This window comes from Pipistrellus hanaki (genome assembly GCF_964339955.1).
Source record: "Pipistrellus hanaki genome assembly, chromosome: 1".
NCBI lineage: Eukaryota > Metazoa > Chordata > Mammalia > Chiroptera > Vespertilionidae > Pipistrellus > Pipistrellus hanaki.
In genome coordinates this window covers 171,725,705-171,740,155 of record NC_140503.1, presented here as the reverse complement: position 1 = coordinate 171,740,155, position 14,451 = coordinate 171,725,705, and the positions used below count along the sequence as shown (strand labels likewise).

General features: G+C 35.5%; 1 protein-coding gene across 1 annotated transcript in view; it reads right to left on the bottom strand.

Moving 5' to 3' along the window:
- LOC311621290 (transmembrane protease serine 11D-like) overlaps window positions 1-13,882 on the bottom strand; it is a gene marked incomplete at both ends in the record, with an annotated part of 50,495 nt that extends 36,613 nt beyond the window's left edge. The window contains one exon of the mRNA XM_084881208.1: window positions 13,821-13,882. Coding sequence (XP_084737334.1) covers window positions 13,821-13,882 — 62 coding nt within the window. The remainder of the gene's footprint in view (window positions 1-13,820) is intronic.
- Window positions 13,883-14,451: the final 569 nt, after the last annotated feature.

Here is a 14,451-nt window from a genome sequence, read left to right as displayed (position 1 = left end):
GATGGGCAAATGGTGAGGGACCCATGTTAGAATGCTTTTGTGAGAATTAGGAAAAGGCAACTTCTCTGGCACAGACAATTATAAAAGGCTGCCCCTCAGGCTGCATGCAGCTCTACTCTGGGACAGAAAATTTGACACAGAACTTAGGCTCCATATCTGCTTCCAATCTTCCCCTGAATTATCCATTTTTGTATATTGCACAAACTATACAATTGTGTATAGCAGTCCAGTAATGACGTGTCGAAATTTGGTAATTTGCTACTTGAAGGAAAAGCCAATGTAAGATTCAAATTCTTCTCACAAAATTTGCAAGTTGATATGAACAAATGATAAGTATGTATGTAGATAGGTATGTATATATGTATAAATGTAATAGCTAAGTTGGGAGTGATGATGATTCATGAAAACTTGCTGTCAATGAAGCTAAGAATGTGGGCTCAATTGTTTCATGAGCTGCTTAAGTTTGTCTTTGCTGGGACTCAGGATATTTTGAACAGGTCTAAGTCCTAGAGTCAACCCCATGAGAGGGTGTGGCCACAACAGGGCAAATCTACCTTTACTGCTGGGAGGAAAACAAATGCCTTCCCTAGTGATGCTCTATGCATACATTGTCTAATTAGTTTTAAACCTGAAGAAATCATTTTTATGTATGGAAATCTATGGGCATTTTTCTCCATTTTATTGTTGTTATAACATTAAAATATGATCAAAGTTCATTTACAACAATTATTAACTGATTTTACAAGATTTCACTGGGTTCTAGTAATTAAAGCTATACTAAACAATTATTAAAGAAGGAAAATATTGTAGATTATGCCTCATTATAATATATCAAATCTTATTTATTTGGACTCTACTAAATTGAAAAATACTTCCAGTTAGTAATATAGTCGATAATGTCCACTTTATGTTTCTGAAAAAAGTAAGGCAGGTGCTGAATTTTTTTTAAAAAAGTGCTCATTTCTCCTTTTTATGATTTCCTTTGTTCTGATATCAGTTATAGTTTTGAAATGAAAGATCTGAGATTGCCTGAGCAAAAAAATTAAAAAAAGAGGGGGCACTCATAGATATGGATAACAGTATGTTGATTGTGGAGGGGAAGAAGGTGGATGGAGCTAGAAGAGGGCATAAAAGGGCTAAATGGTGATGGAAAAAATTAAATTAAATTAAAAATATAATATCATGAGAAATGTAAAAACAATTTTAAAAAGATTTGGTAATTGGCTTTAAACTCAGCACAGTATTTAATTCTGGCATTTAAAAGAAATTTAATGGGATGGGGAAAGAGAAGTGGAGTTAGGAAATTTGCATCGTAGAAGTAGCTTTGAGTACCTGTTAATAGAAGATGTCTGGAGACTACTGACTGACAAAGAGTCAGGTAAAGACTTAGAGGTATATTCTGGTTACTGAATTACTAAACTTAAGGTATACTAGCTTTTAGAAGAAAGGCTATCTTTGCTGGAACTGTACAGTTGCCCAAAGGGTGGGTTCTTGTACCTATAATTGAGATTATTGAGCCTTGTTAGTGTGCAAATGGGCACAATGTTAATATGGTAGGTGGTGGCTCTTCTACAAAGATGAGACTATCTAGGTGATTGGAAAACAACACAACAGAAGGAAATATTTCTCTGGGAGCTTCATGATGCTGGTATTTTAAGTATATTTCTTTAGGAGTCACCAAGTTCACAAAGTGATAAAAGCAATACCTTGTTGACTCTACCATTGTTGAAAGACATGTACCCAGTGTTACAATACCATTGCCCGTAACAGAGAAAGTCCCGGCACAGGTTATTGATTCTTTGCTAATTAAGGTTAGGGAAAGGCCAGCATGTTCTCCAGAGGTCACTGCTATTCAGTGTTAGTTTCCTTCTGAGCTTCCAAAGGTTAGCTATTGACAGAGCCAGAGTAAATTAACAGAGCAAGGAACTGTTAGGTTGAAGATTTGCTTCATTGTCCACTTTCCTCCAAATAGCACTTTTTCCTCAGTGGATTTCATTTTAAAACTTGGTTTTCTTTCTTCTTTGCCATTTTTATTCTTTCCCTTTATTTTCTTTTACTCTTAATTAAAGAGGATCTTTAACCTTTACTGACACCAACATTATTTTGGTAACTTTTTTTCAAATTACAAAGCCATGCCAATGACAATCCAAATATAAAATTTGGCATTGTGTTGTCAGAATACTTCTTGGAAATGAATACTTGAAATTGATTTTTGTAGCTATTGAAATGATGAAAATGTTTTGAATTTAGATTTCGGTGATGGTTGCACAATTCTATAAATATGCGCGAATGCACTGAATTAATTGTACACAAACATGAGAACTTTTTGGTATGTAATCATATCTCAGTGAAGCTGCTGAAAAAATTAAATTTATCTTTTAATGATTATTACTTACTATAAAAACAAAATTATCAAGCTTTCTGCAAAGAATTGTCTCTGGGGTGGACTTAAACTCACAAGAACTGAAAAGGACTCAATAACCAGTTCAAGTTTCAAGTCCATTTTCTAAAAAAACAATTCTCTCAGGTATTGGAATATCATGGTGTGTTATTGTTGATGGCAAGCCATTTGTTACAAATAATAGTTAAAGCATCAGTTTTTGAAATGATTTACTTCCTACACAATTTAGAACAGCTAATTCTAACATAACATTCCTCTCACTCATTTACATTTTTTTTATTTTTGGTGGGGCAGTGTTACAAGTAAGGCAGTAGGAATTGCTTATAATCCTGGTCAGATCCATGGGAAAGAGTGATTTTTAAATTTTTAAAATCCTCATCTAAATGTATGTTTTACTGATTTTAGAGAGAGAGAGAGAGACATTGCTCTCTGAGAATCACATCGATCAACTGACTCTGTGCATGTCCCCACTAGAGATCAAACCTAAAACCTAGGCATGTGCCCTGACCATATGCCCAGGCAATCTTTCGGTGCATGGGATGATGCTCAGACCAACTGAACCACAGTGGTCTGGGCCAAAAGAGTGATTTTATTGAATGCTTCTGATTTCTCTGCTTTCTAAAATCCAAGTACATAAACAACCCATGTCTATTATAAGATCAGTATGAAATGTTCACAACCTTAACTTACCACTTTGTCAAAATATATTGACCATCAGACAGAACTAGATACATGTTTGCTTTCTATAGAAAATAAATGAGTAACAGATTTAGGGGTCCCTTCTCTCAGCTCAATGTGACCTGATTTGTAATACTAAACTTCAAGTGTCAGGATATGTCATTCATTGGCTCTACAAAGTGTGTGCCAGTGAGGTGGGGAATTCGGTATATCACACGCCAGAGAGCACAGGCAGCGTTATTTACCCCCCAAAAATGTGTTCATCTTCCAATGTTTGATTTGACTGTGACATAAAGACTCAAATGTAAAAAAGATTCTAACAACTGCCAAGGAAACGATCCTGCTTAATTTGTATAAAAGGATATATAATAGTTTTTAACATTGTTTACTTAGGTAGGGGAGCAGGGGGACAGGAAAGGAGGCATTATGCATGATGGGGTATAAAAAAACCCCCACATAATTAAATGCACAAGTTAAAGAAGTAAAAATCTACTAGTAAAGGATTTAAAATAAGAAAAACATTTCCTCACAAACGTGATGGGATAAGTTAACAGGAACGACATGATAGACAATCCAGAAATTTCTTGGAACTATTCTCAGTGCAGCTAGAGGAATGAAGACTAGATTCAGAATCCCATATATATTCATCATGGTTAGTTTTATTTACCTGTATCTAGTAAATGATGTTGTTCTTATGGAAAAAAAGCGGCTGTTAATGAATCATGGACCAAACCCAAGGTTAGCTGTCTTAAGTACTCTTGAGTAATATTTAGTTGCATCAATATATTTTTTAAAACAACATCTTGTATTCAACCTCTTCTGAATTTAATCCTACTGGCTTTCTGCCCAGATCACTTACAAAAGCAGAGTTGAGTTTCTCAGTATCCATTGTCCAGGATGATCTTGTGTCATAGAAAAAGGAGCAGAGTTTCAAGATCTATAATACTTATTTTTTTGAGACCTACACAGTAGAATCTATTCCTTAGAGCTAAAAAAAAAAAAAAAAAAAAAAAAAAAAAAAAAAAAAAAAAGGCAGATATATATCTTATTTTGGGAAGCAGAATGGATATTGTGGTTAAAATTGTTGAGGTGATCAGAAAAGTTGTTTGTTTGACATGAGGCAAAATCACTTGCCTGGACTTTTGGAAGAAGTTGATTCCAAGTCTCATGGATGACTTTGAGGAGTTCAGGGCTTTAAGAAAGAAGTAACTGCAGATGTGGTGGAAATAGCAAGAGAACTAGAATAGGAAACCAAGTCTGACAATGTGCCTGAATTGCTGTAATCTCATGATAAAACTTTACTGAATGAGGAGTTGGAGAAAGTGGTTTCTTGAGATGGAACTAATTCTGATGAGGATGCTAAAAAGATTATTGAAATGACAACACAGGATTTAGAATATTACATAAACTTAGTTGAAAAAGTAGTAGCAGGATTTTAAACGACTGACTCCAAGTTTGAAAGAAGTTTTACTGTCAGTAAAATACTATCAGAGAGCATCCTGTGTCATAGAAAAATTATTCCTAAAAGGAAGAGTCAATCAATACAGCAGAATTCACTGTTGTCTTCTTTTAAGAAATTGTCACAGCCACCCAGCCTTCAACCACCCTGATCAGTCAGTCAGCAGTCTTCAATATTGAGTCATCGTAGTTACTCACTCAATGGTCTTAGGTTTGGAATGGTGCTTTTATTTTACATATAATGAATACACGCTAAATTTAGACTTAAAGAATACTTTGACCCTACCCAGTTTGGCTTAGTGGATAGAGTGTCAGCCTGTGGTCTGAAGGGTCCTAGGTTCGATTCCAGACAAGGGCATGTACCTTGGTTGTGGGCACATCCCCAGTAGGGGATGCTGCAAGAGATAACTGATCGATGTTTCTCTCGATTCGATGTTTCTAACTCTCTATCTCTCTCCCTTCCTCTCTGTAAAAAATCAATAAAATATATATTTTTAAAAAGAATACTTTGAAAAACTTAAATAATGGCAAGTTTTGTGGTGTGTTTCTTTTTTTTTTTTCCTCAAGAGAAAGAGATCCTCCTAGTTGGAGTAACACCTTTTAAGGAATTGGATTGGATAGCTTCAGGTTTCATTAAAACAGTAGATATTAATTCTTGCCCTCATGTTTTATTTTAGGGGTGTCAACCCTAGCCATCTCAGGAGCTGGAATGGTATAAGAGTATGGTAAGTAACAAATCTCTGAGAAATTAGCTTGGGAGTGTATTCTGGAAGACAAATTGATAGTGGAGATGAGAGAAATTTGCTAGAAAATGTATTATCCTAAGTGACTAATTGCAGCTGACCATCCTATGTATTATATAATTCTATCACCACTCCCTTATTAGTAAAACATTTGTTAACCAAAAATAATATAACTTTTTTTTATTTTTTATCACCACCAGTAGTAAAACATTCTGGCCAAATTCAGCAACTGTTTTGGTATGTTGCCTTGAGGATTTTGTGGGCAAAAACTTACACTTTATATGCACTACTTAAATACACTTGCCTAGTTTCTATTAAGATATATATCTTTTGCCTAATTATTTGCAATGTTGAGCATGGTTTTTTAAAGTTAAGATAGACAATTATAAACCAGAATTGAGTTTGAAATGCATTTTAAAAATATATTTTATTGACTTTTTTCAGAGAGGAAAGAGAGGGATAGAGAGTTAGAAACATCAATTCGAGAGAATCATTGATAAGCTGCCTCTTGCATACCCCCTACTGGTGATGTGCCCGCAACCAAGATACATGCCCTTGACTGGAATCGAACCTGGGACCTTTCAGTCCTCAGGCCAAAGGTCTATCCACTTTGCCAAACCGGTTTCGGCTTTTGATAGATGACCATCTCCCCCCTTGCCTCGTGTTGTCTTGGACTGTTAGGAGGCAGGGCACCTGACTGACTGTCTTTGGCATGTCTGTGTAGTCAGTTAATTGTATTATGAGCACAAACAAAGGGAAGAAAAAGGAAATAAGATGTGTTATGGTGGGAGGAGTCTCACTAAGATTTCTCTGTTCCTAAACTGAGTTATGCCCATTTACCCCAAATCTTCATCCTATTGTCCAAACATCATCTCACACTTTTACTGTAATTCAGTGGATATAGACACTCCCTTAATGGACCTAAGACATCTGGAATATCCAGAGATTTGAAAGGAATGATGATTATATCATGATAATACAGCTACCCAAGTTCTTGGGCCTTATAATAAGATTTTCTTTTTTGGAAAAGGGAAGCACAGGTGGGAAAAAGAAATGCACTATTTCTACAGTTTTTAGGAGAGGACAGGCTGGAAGAGGTGTGACAGTTTAATTTATTCATAAAAGTAATCAAATCATCCAAGAGAGCCTATTTGCAACCAAAGGTATCTCAGAATTACTTGGAAATTTACCTAAAACTACTTTAAAATGATCTAGAATTATCTAAAAAATATTTATTTGTTTTCATTTCACTTCTCTCTCATTATTTGAATACCCTGCTCCCTCAGAACATATGGAGGAATTGTGAAATAGTGGAATTTGGGATATTTTTAAAAAATTGTGTTTCTTTATGCTGACTGGAATATTTCAGCAGAGAAGAAAATTTTATATTTTAATTCATTCCTTGCAATATTAAACTCATGCAGATGTACTGGCTTAGAAGTAAGATTATCAGAATAAAAATACATCTATGTTTTTTTAACATCCTAAGCCATTTGAATATACTCTCCCCTGCCCAGTGAAAATTCTGCTCTTTATTCATGTTGACAGAAGGAATTATTTCCCAGTCACAGGTCTTCAAATTGATGAATAAGGATCCATAAGTTATGTTCAAAATTTCATGAATTTGGTATAATAACTCTGTTTCATCCTGATAAAAAACAGCCAACTAGTATATAAATTACTTCATAGATCTTTATTTATTTGAATGAATTCTTTATATCCATTGCATGAATATAAATTAATTGATATTATTTTCTTTATGTTATTGGTAATTATTAATTATTTTTATTGGGAAACTTAGGCTACCAATTTTCACTCTTTTGTATAGATATTTAAATGCGTACTATTGTACATATATTTTTAATTTATTTTTTAAAATTTATTTTCAATTATAGTTCACATACAATATTATATTAGTTTCAGGTATACAACATAATGATTAGACGTTGCCATACCTTATGAAGTGATCACCACTATAAGTCTAGTACCCACTTAGCACCATATATAGTTATTACAATATTATTGACTATATTCCCTATGCTGTACTTTATGCCCATGACTACTTCTATAACTGGTAGTTTACTGGTATACTTCATTATCCCCTGTGCATATATTTAATTATTAAAATAATTTTTATTTTGATTGAGTTTCTAAAGTTTGAGACATTTAAAATAAACTCAACTATACTTAACATAGCCAACACACTATTCATGCTTTGATTTATCCCCCTTTTAAAATCACATTTGTATCATATTTCTTTGTCATAACAAAACAAAAGAAACAACTTGTAAACTCATAGATGCACACACCAAAAACATCAAATTTATAATGATTTTTACTGTACTGTTTGACTAGATTAGGCTACAACTTGTTTTTTTATGTGAAAGTGTATAAAAGGAAATGTTTATTAATTGAAAACAAAACTATTTGTTTCTTAAGTTTCAATAAGAACTTACCTGAAAATAATGATACCATAAATATATAAAAAGTAAACAAATAATGTCTTTACTTTCTTAAAGAAAACTTCAGGATTTATTGCATATTTAATAGCTACTAATGACACTGTAATAGGAGTAAAAATACAGAATCCTAAAAAAAATTAAAACAACAGAATTTTCTTTACGGATTTCATTTAATGTCCACACATCACTTTTTGAAAAAGTGAACACGAGAAAACAAAAACACTTCCTTATTTAAAGATATGCTGTCATAATGCCAAGCCATCTCTTTAGTTTTTTTCATTTCATAAAAGAATGTAGTCAAGCAGCCAAGAACCTTATTTAAACAATGTCAAGCACATTATCTTAAAATATCTAAGAGTGTTGATCAAGTTTCCAAAAAAAGTAACTAGAAGCTTGCTAGACACAACCCAAAATTTTAAGCTTCTGTATATTTTTCACATGCTCTAAGTATAGTAAAACTTCTAAAACTATAGAGTCAGAAACAGGACTTACCTATACATTTTAATGCTGTGTAATGAAGAGGTCTTTCTTCCTGCTGCTCTGAGGTTTTTCGCTCAGATGAATGATTGTCATGTATTGTGTGTGATCTATGAAGGTGCTGAAGTCAAAGGAGGAAATCCCATGTGATTAATACCCAACTTGTTAGACAAGTCTGAAGGAATCAACTTGAACCAATAGTATGACTGTGGAACAGAATCAGAAATAGACAGGGCATTTTACAAACCAGGAAGAATTTCGTTTCTCCTGGTTAAATTGTGATTCAACACCATAAGAGGTGAATGGTATTTTTGTGGAAGCCTACAACGACTCCACATACTGTAGAGTATTTGCTTTTCATTTAAAGAAGATATAGCACTCTTGCCTGGGTGATATTGTCATAGAGCTTATTCTTTTTTAAAAAATATATATTTTATTGATTTTTTACAGAGAGGAGGAGAGAGGGATAGAGAGCTAGAAACATCGATGAGAGAGAAACATCAGCTGCCTCCTGCACACCCCCTACCGGGGATGTGCCCGCAACCAATGTACATGCCCCTGACCAGAATCGAACCTGGGACCTTTCAAAAGTCCCCAGACCGACCCTCCACCATTGAGCCAAACCGGCTTCGGCATCGAGCTTATTCTTTGCCACAGTATGCCAAGGACTATCAGAGAATACTTTCCATATGTCAATGCATTCTCCTTTCTGAGAGAAAACACTTTTTCTCATTCACATATGAAACAGTGATTCAGAGAAGTAATTGAGTAGGTGTACAAAGTTGTATAATAATCAAGTCGAATAGCTTAAACTAAAATTCACTTTGTCTTTTTTTAAGTATGTCTTTTGAAAAAATATTCTAACTGTACTTCTAGTAGACGAATGGGCAATGGAGCATAGTATGAGTGTGGGTGGGGTTAGAGTAAGGATGGAGTGTTGGGAGATGTTTGCAGGCAGGGACTATGACCAAGAAAACATGGAGGCTAGAATAATGTGGAAGTGAGAAAAAACATTTCTGTTCAGTGTGTTGAAAATAAGTAGGAGATAAATTTGGAAGGTTATGCTCAGATTACTTTGTGAGAAACAATGAATGCTAAAGAATTGGAATGTATGATAGAATTAGATTGGGTGTTAAATATTGATTGAATTCTAATCTCAGCTTTTTCCGCCAACTAATGGGAAACTAAGGAGGAAAAGTCACTTATTTCTGAGTCTCATTTTTCTAATGAGAAATGAGAAGCTGAATCAGGTTGCCTTAGAGGATGTTTATGATTTTACCTTATAAGTCACTGATAACTGCTAACCAATAAATTCACTCCAAACTGCCTTGCTTTCCCTTATATACTTTCATTCCAGATATTCTGATTTTTTTTAAAGTAAAACAATGAAAGATTATTTTTAAAACTTTTGAACAAAGTTAACTAAACAAACCATATTCACTTCACATGTTGACCTTAAGTTCTTTTCACATGTTCAGGTATTTTTCACACAGTTATATAAAAATATATAACTTTGGGCCAAAACCGATTTGGCTCAGTGGATAGAGCATCGGCTTGCAGACTGAAAGATCCCAGGTTCGATTCCGGTCAAGGGCATGTACCTTGGTTGGGGACACATCCCCAGTAGGGGGTGTGCAAGAGGCAGCTGATGAATGATTCTCTCTCATCGATATTTCTAACTCTCTATCCCTCTCTCTTCCTCTCTGTAAAAAAATCAATAAAATATATTAAAAAATAAAAATATATAACTTTGTATTATGCTTTTATATTTAGTGTTATTTCATAAACATATCCCTATATTACTAATTCTTTTTATTTCTAGTAACCATGTAAATATATTATATATACTAGTAGCCCTGCACACAAATCTGTGCGCCAGTAGCTCTTTGCTGCCCTCTGGTAGCTCTCCACCCAATGCCCCATCTCCTCTAGCTCCTCTGGCCCTCCTCCCCCTGCTCCTCCCTCATAACTCTCTGCCACTCGCTTGTCGCTTGCTGCTGCCCCACCCTCCTGCTAATCCATGATCTGGTTGTAACTCGATCGGTAGTTATGCTTCATAATGTAATAACCATTTGCATATTACATCTTTATTATGTAGGATATATATATATATATATATATATATATATATATATATATCCAATAGCTATATAAAAAGTATATTATAACTTTTTGTTTTGATATAATTTCAAACTTACAGAAAACTTTCAAATATAAATTCATCAAGTATTAACTATTTTAATGGCTGCACTTTAAAGGATGAGTCATATTACACTGACTAGATTCATCATAAAATACTGAAACTATCTCCTGATATGAAGTGTTTTTACCTATTTTAATGTTGATGATTCATTCTTTCAATGACCACCTTCACAAACATAAGTTTTTTTCCCCATCCTAATGCTCAATTTTTCTTTGAAATAAATAAAAGGGAAAATAATTTATTCAGCCAATTATTTAAGTACTTTAATGGCTTTTAAAACTTTACTTTTTTAAAAATATATATATTTTTTAAATATATATTTTATTGATTTTGAACAGAGAGGAAGGGAGAGAGATAAGAGAGTTAGAAACATCGATGAGAGAGAGTCATCAATCAGCTGCCTCTTGCACACCCCCTACTGGGGATGTGCCCGCAACCAAGGTACATGCCCTTGACCGGAATCGAACCCGGGACCCTTCAGTCCCCAAGCCGACGCTCTATCCATTGAGCCAAACCGGTCCCGGCTGTTTTAATAATTTTTTTCAAGGATGTGAAGTATTGTCCTCCGGTTTTTGCGGACAGCACTTTCCCCCGAGTATGCATGCTCTTTCTCTTCCATCTTGGTGTTTCCTGGAGCACTCAGCAAAGGCCTTTTTTTTTTTTTTTTTTTTTTTTTTTTTTTTTTTTTTACAATATATTGTTTTATTCCCAAAAGGTTCTGAATTACATTAGTGAAGTTTAGGAGTCATTGGAGACATTGGTTACTTGTAACATAAATGTTTTGAAATTATAATACATCACTCCATGAATTTTTTACTAACTTGGTTTTTCAACATATCAAATATTTCAAATATCAAAATATTCTGCAGTTTAGAACTTTACCTTGACTTACTTTCTGAATTCAGGGAATATCACAGATATTAAAGTAAAAATGTAGTCAAATACTACCATATATTTTGAGTTTCTTATGTAGAAAATATTAATTAAGCAATTTTGCATGCACTTTACATTTGCAAATTTTAAGAAAATGATATTGATTTAGGAAATTTAAAAGAAGATTGAAAATCTTCATGATACATCTCTACTGAACTAATCATTTATTTCTTTTTTAAGGAGTAGGTGTTTAGTCAAGACATTTGTTTGGATGTCCAGTAACTGAATGTATTCATGCAGGTCTGGCGCCCCATCGCTATTCACAACAGAACTTGGGAAGAGTCAGGGGAGTGGCAGGGGAAAACTGTGCTCAGTCTGAAAGTGACTTCCTGCTTGCCTGGAATGAGCTCCTTACAGAGGGAGCTGGGGCATGAAATTGTGGTTTGTGAGGCAAAGGATTTGCTTTGAAAAGGGAGTGCAAATGATGTTGACTCCTTAAAAACTTTTTTTTTAATTGCTCAATTACAGTTGGCATACAATATTATATTAGGTTCAGGGGTATAGCATAGTGACTAGATATTTATGTAACTTATGAAGTGATTACCGTGAGAAATCTAGTACCTATCTGACATCATATGTAGTTATTACAATTTTACTGACTATATTTCCAAAGCTGTACTTTATATCCCTGTGACTACTTCTAGGACTGCCAATTTGTACTTCTTAAATCCTTTACCTTCATTACCCTTCCCCGACCCCCTCCCATCTGACAACCTTCAATTTGTTCACTGTATCTTTGGGTTTGTTTCTTTGTTGTTTTGCTCATTTATTTTGTTTTTTAGATTCCATGTAAGTGAAATCACATGGTATTTGTCTTTCTCTCTCTCTGACTTATTTCACTTGGAATAATACCCTCTTCATCCAGGTGTTGAAAATGGCAAGAATTCATTCTTTTTTCATGATTGAATAATAATTCATTATACATTTGTCTATCTGTGGACTCTTAGGTTGCTTCCATATCTTGGCTATTGTGAATAATGTTGTAATGCACATGGGGGATGTATATCTTTTGAACTAAAGTTTTGGTTTTCTTCAGATATATACCCAGAAATGGAATTTAATATAAGAAATGGAATTTCTGCATCATATGGTAGCTCTATTTTTATTTTTTATTTTTTAAAATATATTTTATTGATTTTTTACAGAGAGGAAGAGAGAAGGGTAGAGAGAATCATCGATTAGCTGCCTCTTGCACACCCCCTACTGGGGATGTGCCCGCAACCAAAGTATATGTCCTTGACCGGAATCGAACCCGGGACCTTTCAGTCCGCAGGTTGACGCTCTATCCACTGAGCCAAACCGGTTTCAGCTGGTAGCTCTATTTTTAATTTCTGGAGAAACCTCTATACTGTTTTCCACAATAGCTGCACCAATTTAGAATCCCACCAACAGTGCATGAGAGTTCCATTTTTCTACAGATCCTTGCCAATGTAAAAAGATATTGACTCTTAATCTTAAAATCCTCAGAAAGTAGCAGGTTAGGCCTTGACCTTTTCTGTTTGTGAGAGGTAGCATTGCAAGAATAAGGAGCATAGAATGACATACAAAAATAGCATAATCCTCTTCTCTGTCATAAGCTTGATTTTATTCCTCCAGTTGTACATTCACAAAACCATGGCAGCCTGAGTTAGGAGGACTAACAGTTTTTTTGTTGTTTGTTGTTTTTTTAAAAAAAGATAAAATTTATTTTGATGGAGGATAAACTGAATGTATATAAACTATTAAAATTGATTTTTTTTCACCTGCCTAGGCTGAGGGGAAGAGGCCATAGTAAAGAGAATATCTTTGAACATGCAAACAATCAGTTTATGGACTTAACTTTGATAGAAATATGAATTGCTCAATGGAGTCCATCATAACAATACAAGCAGAAAAACAACAACCAAAACGCAGATGATCTAAGAGGGTGTGGGCCAGTAGTGATTTCTTTGAATTTGGAGTTTGCTTACTCAGTTCAGAGCAGGCCAGTCATATGGCTTTGGTTGGCAATGAATTTGTCATTACCTCTTTCACAGCTATTATAAAGATAGAAAAACAAGGATAATAGACATGCTCACCATCCTATATAATGAATCTAATATGTAAGCTGTACCCTCAACCAGGAGTTTAACCAGGAGTTTGACTGTTAGCTATGATGCGTGCTGACCACCAGGAGGGGTTGTGGAACATGGCAGGTGCTAGAGATATGCTGCCACCTCTTGCCAACTACCTGGGGGCAGGGGTAATGGGGACAGAGGTGCATTGAGAATGCAGACTGTGTGCTGAGCTCTCTCTCACTTCCTTAGCTACCCTCCCCGTGGATGCCAGGGCACCGGGGAAGCCCCCACATTCAGGTGCCAGGTACCTGTGAGGAGCCCATCCCGCAGCCACATAGCCTCTCTGCTGGAACTGCAGGGACGGGTCAAGCTTCCCTAGGGTTTGTGCAGGAGCCGGTCTATAAGGCTGGCCAGGAGAGAGTGCACTACCTGCTTGACTTCTGTGTGGTGCCACTGGGCAGCCCAGAGGCCCACTCTGCATCCCAGCCCATGGCGTCTGACCACACTCACTGGATGTCTGCTATGACTCAGATGGAGGGGGGCACATGGGTGCCCAAGGGCCCAGGTGCTTCCCAGGGCACAAAGGTCAGCTGGGACCTCCTCTTCCATGCTAGATGCTCATGCTTCCATCACCAGCCAGGCCCAGGGATTGCACCCATGCACGAATTTTGTGCACCAGGCCTCTAGTTTAATATAAAATTTTATTTGTAACTCTAGCCAGTTTGGCTCAATGGATAGAGTGTCATCCCGTGGACTGAAGATCCCAGGTTCAATTCCAATAAAGGGCACATGCCCAAACTGTGGACACGATCCCTAGTAGGGGGCATGCAGGAGGCAGCCAATCAATGATTATCTCTCATCTCATTGTTGTTTCTATCTCTTTCTCCCTCTCCCTTCCTTTCTGAAATCAATAAAAATATATTAAAACATTTTTGTTTGTATACAAGTTTTACATTTATTATAAATGTACATTTAAAAAAAAAACTTTATTGTTGGATTATTACAGATGTCCCTCCCCTCCTCCCCATTGTCCCCTTCCACCCAGTTTCAAACCCATGGT